The sequence below is a fragment of the Medicago sativa genome, chromosome 3 (assembly GCF_051527215.1).
Source record: "Medicago sativa cultivar Bolivia chromosome 3, Bolivia_mono, whole genome shotgun sequence".
In the NCBI taxonomy this organism is placed as follows: Eukaryota; Viridiplantae; Streptophyta; class Magnoliopsida; order Fabales; family Fabaceae; genus Medicago; species Medicago sativa.
In genome coordinates, this window is record NC_140751.1 from 52368225 (window position 1) to 52376729 (window position 8505).

Consider the following 8505-nt stretch of genomic DNA (forward strand, 5'->3'; position numbering starts at 1 on the left):
TTTAAAACATTCATCCTCTCTTTCATCCACATCACCATTAAACATCACCATTGCAGCATTTTACTTGTTTAATGTTGCTTTCAACATGCCCATTAAACATCATTGTAAGTGGTCTTAGTATATTCATCATAACCTTAGGTCTCCATCTAGCAGGCAAGCTTCTTAGTATCTTGCTGACATGATCAGAATCAACATAACTCTTCTTCAATATTTGTAGTCCAGAGAATAAGGTTTGAAACCTTGAGTACATCTCCTCAATAGTTTCATCATCCTTCATCTTGAACAACTCATACTGATGAACCAGCATAAGAGCTTTTGCTTCTCTGACTTTCTTGCTGCCTTCATAGTTTGCACAAAGAGAAGCAAACATTGCCTTAGCAGTGGATTTGTCACTCATCTTTATATACTCTGCTTTAGGTATAGCAGTGACAAGTGCTCCTCTGATAATATGATGCTTCTGAAGGTGAGAAAAACACAAGAAGGGGGGGTTGAATTGTGTTTTTAAAAAATTCTTCATTTCTCCTAAAACTGAACACACTTGATCAGAAGCTAAGTGAGACAGCTTCTGAAGTGGTAATCAGAATCTAAATGCAGCGGAATAAAACAGAGAGAGAGAGAAGAAGAACGACACAAAGCAATTATACTGGTTCCTTCCACAATCCGGAAGTAGTCCAGTCCCCCTTGCACTTCCAAGGAGATTTCACTAAGAGTAATATCTGATTACAATTGCTCAAGCACACAAGCAAGAGACTTCCTTTGCTCAAGCACACAAGCAAGAGACTTCCTTTGCTCAAGAACACAATCAAGAGACTTCCCTGCTCAAGCACAACTGCAAGAGACTTCTAACTAAACAAAATTACACAGAAAATTGTTTAAGGTTGAACACTTGATATACAATCAGAGGTGCTCACAATACAAATCAGATACAGACTCAATGACTTAAGAATTTCTAATATATGACTTTGAGACACAGAAATTCTAAGTGAATGCAGAACAATTTCAGCAGAGATTTGGCACTTGTAAAAATGTTGAGAGTCTTTTGTTCAGCGTTCTAGCATTAACGTTCTTGCATTACCAATTCTCTAAGTCTTCACTCCTTTATATAGAGGTGTGAAAGAGACGTTGTGAAATTGCCAGCACATCAAAGAGTCGTTGTTGAAGCTTGATCTTTCACCAATGATCTTTTGCCTGATTTGGTTGTTGTCCTATGAAGAACCAATTTGAAATCCATTCCTTATCCAAAGGAACATCTATGCAGGCGAAGCAGTATTCTGGAGCTGTTTTCTTGTCTTGTAGCGTGGACACAAAACAGAGTAGTGGAGAAGGTGGTTGTACAGTTCGTACAAAGTACAATGTCAACGCTTTTGTCCAAATTGCAAGCACATGCCTTCAAACACCTTTGAAATGACCGTTGCAAAATTCCACTAATCTTTTGTTGTGTTTTCGAATCCAATAGACAGCTTTTGCAGTGTTGATTCTTCAATCTTTGAATCTTTGCAAATCCAGTTGATCTTCAGCTTCTGGTGAAATGACTTCTGATGAGGCAGCTTCTGATGTTGTAGCTTCTGATGATGACGTGATACTACAGGACTTCCAGTCTTCAGGAGCACTAGTCTTCAGGAGCGTTTTTCTTCAGGAGCACTATTCTCTCTTCAGAAGCAGCTGGACTCCAGGAGCGCTTTCCATCTTCAGGAGCAGCTAGACTTCAGGAGCGCTTTCCATCTTCAGGAGCGTATTGCCTTCAGAAGCGTCTAAGCTTCATTTTCTTTTGCTCTTTATTTGCTCATTCAGAACCAATAAATGATGTAACTTTTTAACTGTGGTCTTGTACACTTGAACAAATATTAGCTAGTCCAATCTACAATTTTTAATACCTTGTTATCATCAAAACTCTCTAAGGTTCATTGTTAAACACATTTTGTTCCAACAATCTCCCCCGTTTTGATGATGACAAACAATAGTATTTAAAATTGATCAATTGTTGTTAATCTAATTAACAAGTTGACTTTGGGGTTCTGAGGTTTGTAAGCTCAGAGTCTGAGGTCTGTAAGCTCTAACTCCCCCTGAGTCTGATAGTCTTTGAGGTGAGGTTTGTAAGCTCCCCCTAAGTTCTATCCAGGTTAATTAAATTCACTTTTCGCACAATAATATCAGAGCTTAAAAAATTGAAAGAATTGACTTATAGATAAGAAGAATGGTTCAATTAATTTTATTTGAAATTTGATACTCCCCCTTTTTGATTACACCGTTTTAAGGTAAAACAAAAGGATAGAAATTTTCAAAATTTTCAAATATTATTAATGGGGCTCAGAGCCTTTAAATACTATCACATATACTCCCCCTTTTGTCATTAGCAAAAAGACATAAACAAAAAGAAGAGATGAGAAAAACGTAAGATTAAAGGTTCAGAGCATAATTCAAATTATTTTAAAGCATATTAACCATCTTCAAAAATTAAATAAACAGTGCATAGCAAGCATTATTATCAGAGCAAATAACAACACACATGATATAAGCAGTTAATGATATTCAGAAGTAAGAAGAATTCAGAAGCATATAATATCAGAAGCGAAAAGAACTGAATCGGAAGCAGAGATGATCATAGAATATTAAAAGCCTAAAGAGACAAAAATAAGCTAAAAATGTGCAACTATGGGTTTGGCTTATTTTTCTAAAATCTTCTTCAGAAGCTCTTGAACATCAGCATACTTCTTGTCCATCTCTTTTCTGTAGTTGTCTTCTCTGATCTTGGCTTCTTGCATATCAGCTTCCAATTTTGATATCTTCAGCTTCTGCTCTAGTAGCTCTGTTTCAAGTCTTTCATTTTCTTCTTTGAGCACCTTGTTCTCCTGAGCTAGAGCCAGGTCAGGTGCATCATTCTTCGCTAGGATCTCAGAAGGAATAATCAGATGCAAATCCTTAGGCAGGAATTCACCAGGTTCTCTGCCTCTGATACTGAGTGGGTTCTTCACCCAAGTACCAAGAATTTCTACATCTCCAGTATTCTCTTCCATTCCATTCAACCAATCTTCCAGCTTTTGCTTGGCTTGCTCTTGAGCCTCAATACACGAATCATGCAATGCTGAAATCAGGTTAATGACCCTTTCCTTGATCCTTCTCCATTGTTTCTGATAGTTAACTTGATGACCCAAGTCATTTCTTCCTGCTATCAGTCTGAGAACTTCAGAAGCAATATCTTCCCACACATCTTGTAGCACTTGAGAATCCAGGAAAATGGTGGGAGGTGAAGGTTGTTTAGAGGGTTTTGGAGGGGCTAAGTGTACAATGGGTAGGTTTGATGATGATTGGTCATTTGTAGTTAAGGATTGGCTAGTTGATGGTTGGTCAGGAGTGGGGTCAACTACCATATCAGAGGCATGATCATCTTGATCATCCTCAGAGTCTGTGTACATATCACATACACCAGTATGGTGGGTGATCTTGATAGCTTGTACTGGTGAAGGAGTTATAGAAGCAGGGGTTGGCTCAGGAACAATATGTTCAGGAACGGTCTTTTGAGGAGTGACTTGTTCAGGAACAGATGGTTCAGGAACAGTTGGGGGTGATGAAGTTGTAGGTTCTGTTTGAGGGGGTGAAAAGGCTTTTTCTGGTTCAGGTTGTTGTTGTGGGGGTTCTTCTGAAACAACTTTATCAGAAGCAGCTGCTTCTGGGGTTGTCTCAGAGGCTTTCTTTGAGTTTGTGTTAAAGCTAGATTGGGGTAGTTCACCTAGATAATGACTTTCTAGGTGATCTAAAAGAGAAGTGTCTTCAGAAGGAATAGAGGATGTGGTACAAGATGTGTGAGAAACTTGAGGTACCTTAGATAACATTGCTGAGTTATCTACTGCTTCTGAAGTTCCAGGATTCTCTTCCTGATTTATTTGAACTTGCTCTATATTTTCAGCACCAGCTTCTTCCACAATTATCATCATTTCACGTTCCTCATCTCTTTGAAATTCTTTCATAGCTTTTACTTCTCGCCTGTTGGCTAAAAAATCATCAGAACTTTCCTTAACCATCCTCTTCATGGCTGGAGTTACTTTAACCATAGAAGATTCCATCTGTAAAGGTGCCTTCTTCTTCTTCAGCTTAGGTTCATCATCTTCTTTCTCTAGCTCATCCAGAGCTTCATCCAACTTTTCTTTATGGAAAACAGTTTCAGCTTTCCCTCGCTTTCTCATGGCATCCTTCTTTTGCTTGCCCTTATCAGTAACTGCTTCTGATGCAATAACACCCTTAACTTTCTTCCCTTTGGTCTTAACAGGAGCAACTTCTTCCTGTGGGCTTGCATCTATTTCCATGACATACTCAGCTACTGATTTAGCTAAGATTTCAGGATTGCTTTGTTGGTGTAAGCCCTAGAGGCCAATAGTTTATGATAAAACTTATATTATGTATCATGACTTTTATTATTGAATAATAATTGGCACTCTTTATTATATTTATATATTGTTAATAAAGTCCTTAGAATAGATAGTTCATGTAATAATATATTAAGTGAGACTTAATCATGAGATTACATTATCGTAAAGAACGCTATTCTTAAATGTATCCATAGTCAAAGCTTTAATATGAATAAAGGATAATAATAAAGCATCGAGACTATTATGTATGTAGATTGATGACCGCATCTCATGGGTCATAGATATGAGATATTGAGTCTATACATAGGTATAAATATTAGGAGTAATATTTATACTGGATTGACCCACCGTGAGAATACTACATAGTATGTTATGATCATGTCATAAGATATTCTCACAGTGATAATAGTGTATATCGCTCTTAGACCTGAAACCACTATGATCCCTAGATGTGGACTCAAGTGCTTTATTGCCATTCTAACGTTGTCTGTAAAAAGATAACCATAACGTTGGTTGATGGGTACTTGATGAATCATGCTGAGGGACATGAGTGTCCTAGATGGGATTTGTCCCTCCTCATAAACAGGAGATATATCTTTAGGCCTCTTGATGAAATACAACTGTAAAACTGCATGGCCATGCCGAACTAAGTCAATATAAGATATTGGACTTATTCATTATTCAGTATATTTCGGAATCAAGAAATGTAAAAATTGATCCATACAAGGATGACAATAACTATGCCTTGGGATCAATATAGATATAGAGGCAAAGGAGTACTTGTACACATAAGTATTATCATGGAAAAGGTTTCGTCAGATCACTTGACATTCTTGTCACTTGGGTAGCAATGATGTGTTGCTAGATACCGCTCATTGTTTATAATATTAAATATAGGATTTAATATTATTGCCAACGTAACTTGAACCTATGGGGTCACACACAAAGAACGGTCAAAAGAGAAATATAAGTAAGACTTATATGATGGGTGCATTTAGTAATTAACGCTAATTAGTTAGCAAATGACTGAATTCGTTATTGGGCTTAAGGAAACCCAATAGTGGCTTAAGGCCTACAAGAGTTCTATATATAGAACCATTATGATGGAGCTAGAGGCAAGCTTTGTTTTACAGAAACCCTAGTTCTTTGCAGCCACCCAATTCTCTGCAGCTTTTGATTCTTTGGCTAGCACCAAGATTTAGAGGAGCACCGTTCGTGTGGACTTGCTAGAGGCTTTGCTGCTTGCTGCTTGCTTTGCTGTGATCGTGATTCCGGTTTCCAGTTTCCAGCTTTCAGATTCCACAGCTAGAGGTAACAATCGAATCACTGATTCATGCTTGAATTCGTAATGATCTAAGGAAAGAAAATCGGAAATTTTATCCGCTGCATGTTCTGTTAAGGATCCGATTTACCTTCAGTGGTATCAGAGCCAATTACGAAACCTTGAATCAGATTGCTTTGTTACTGCTTTATGTTTTAATTTGATTAAACATGTTGAACGAAATTAAATAATAAAGAGAATTAAAATTGGCATCGTATCATATTATGTTTTCTGTGCATGGCTTTTCGATTTGATTCGATGTTTCAGAAACCGTTTCTGGTGAAACATCGACGTTTCGATTATACATATCGACAGGAACATAATTGATAGATCATAAAACGCAGTTAATAATAATATCAATCATGTCTATGTGCATGGCTTTTCGATCTGTTTTGATGTTTCAGATACCGTTTCTGGTGAAACATCAAACTTTTCGATTATACATATCGACAGAAGCATGATTGGTAAATTCTGTATAACAACAGTATATACGATATACTGGATTTGATCATAGTTTAAATAAGTCAGATGATATTTTTTCATATGTTATGATCTGATGTATGGAGCTCCGTAACCGATTCTGGTGAAGCATCCTAGACTCGATCATGATATGTGAATAAACAATCAGAGTACTTACTTAATAAGATCAGATTGTTATGACAGAATTTGGGTTTGCCGAAACTGTAAGAGTAATCAAGTGTTGATGCGAAATACAGATCTAATCCGGCTAATCTGCGTAAGGCGATCATATGTCGAATTTTAATTTAATTTATTTAATTATAAGGTTTAATTAATAATAATAAAAGTGTGTTTGTTATTATTGTCATGTGAATGATTATGGCCTTAGTCCTTTTATTTTATTTCTTTTGTATATTAAAATACGGCCTGCGTGTCGTGCCTCTCTCTTATATCTCTATTGTACATTCTCTTCTCATCCACTCCCTCGTATGTAAAACGAGTTTCTGACATATGTAATGTAAATAGAATACAAGGAGGAAATAAGGCTCAAGACGTTAGGATAGTCCTGGAAGTCAAGCTTGGAGAAGCAAGGTCGTTTCTAGGATTAGTTTAGATTCTCTCATTGGCTTGAGAGAGTCATAGCGTTAGGATGGCCATAATCATGTCATTTTATTATTGTATAATTGTTATGCATGTTATGATTGGAGTGCGAATATATATGATATATAAGCCGTGGTGAGATGAGATCAAACTTTATAAAAATCCTTCAATTCTAAATATTAAGTTTAATGCTTTCCAAAAGTTTAACACCCTTCAAGACTAATATCAAATATGTGGGTTTTGCCTCCGTGAAGCGCATATTTTATACTAGTAAGTTGCGGTGCGGTAATCCAATTTACCCAAGTGTTATTCTTTTGGGTTTAACTTAACTAATTTGATTTTAATAAGATTAGAATAAAATTAGAAGCTATAATTGGTAATGTCTATATGATAGACTTGAATAAAGAGTTATTCACCAAATTGATTTGAAAGTTGTATATGATATAATTGGAAATGTTCCTACCTAAATAACTAAGTTTTAAGTACAGCCCCAGTTGACTTAAGGCAAGGTAAAATAAGGATTTCAATCCACTAGAAAATCTTCCAACGGGATTTTCCGAGTCAAATGTTTGAAGGTCATTTGATTTGAGTAAAATAGTGGGAGCGTATTTAATTAAAGGCCAAATTAAATATGTTATTTTCATGATACTTATTTTGTATATTTTAAAATTGTAGATGGCCAATAACGCTTCAAACAACATTTTGCGATCACTCATTGAAAAAGAAAAATTGACTGAAACAAACTTTTTAGACTGGTTCCGTAACATGAGGATTGTCCTCACCCACGAGAAAAAGCTGTATGTGCTTGATGAACCCATTCCTGAGGCACCACCTGCTGGAGCTTCTGCGACTCTGAGAAATGCTCATACCAAGCATCTCAATGATTTTGTAGAAGTCTCTTGCATCATGCTAGCTACCATGACTCCCGAGCTGCAGAAACAGCATGAAGGGATGACTGCGTTCGATATGATCGGACATCTAAGGACTCTTTATGAAGAGCAAGCTAGGCATGAAAGGTTTGATGTCTCTAAGTCCCTTTTCTCCACCAAGCTGTCAGAAGGAAGTCCTGTAGGACCTCATGCACTCAAGATGATTGGGTATTCTGAGAACCTAGCTCGATTGGGATTTGTCCTTGAGCAGGAACTTGTTGTTGATCTTGTCTTGCAATCGTTGCCTGAAAGCTTCAACAGTTTTGTCCAGAACTTCCTCATGAATTACATGGACAAAACACTTCCACAGCTTGCAGCAATGTTAAGAACTGCTGAGAAAAATATGAAGGGAAAGGGAAAGGCTGCTGCCGTTTTAATGGTTAATAATGGCAAGTTCAAAAAGCATAATAAGAAGCCTAATAAGTTTAAAGGAAATGGTAAAGGCAAAGCTGTTGCCAAGCCATCAACCAAAGCTTTGAAGCCTACTGGAGGTGTGGCTAAGGAGGGCAAGTGCTTCTACTGCAACAAGCAGGGGCATTGGAAGCGTAACTGCCCAAAGTATCTGGAAGACAAGAAGAATGGAAATGTTCCATCCACTTCTACAGGTATTTTTGTTATAGAAATTAATATGTCTACTACTACATCATGGGTATTAGATACTGGATGTGGTTCTCATATTTGTACTGATGTGCAGGGGCTGAGAACGAGTAGAGCATTGGCAAAAGGCGAGGTCGATCTTAGAGTTGGCAATGGAGCAAAGGTTGCTGCTTTAGCTGTAGGAACTTATGTATTGACCTTACCTAGTGGTCTTTTACTTAATTTGCAAAACTGT

General features: G+C 37.1%; 1 protein-coding gene across 1 annotated transcript; it reads left to right on the forward strand.

The window, feature by feature from the left end:
* Positions 1-7419: 7419 nt before the first annotated feature.
* On the forward strand, positions 7420-8222 carry LOC146938205 (uncharacterized). The gene is made up of 2 exons (XM_085749599.1): positions 7420-8164; positions 8206-8222. Exons 1-2 carry the CDS (start codon positions 7420-7422, stop codon positions 8220-8222), a joined length of 762 nt encoding a protein of 253 aa, XP_085605725.1.
* Positions 8223-8505: the final 283 nt, after the last annotated feature.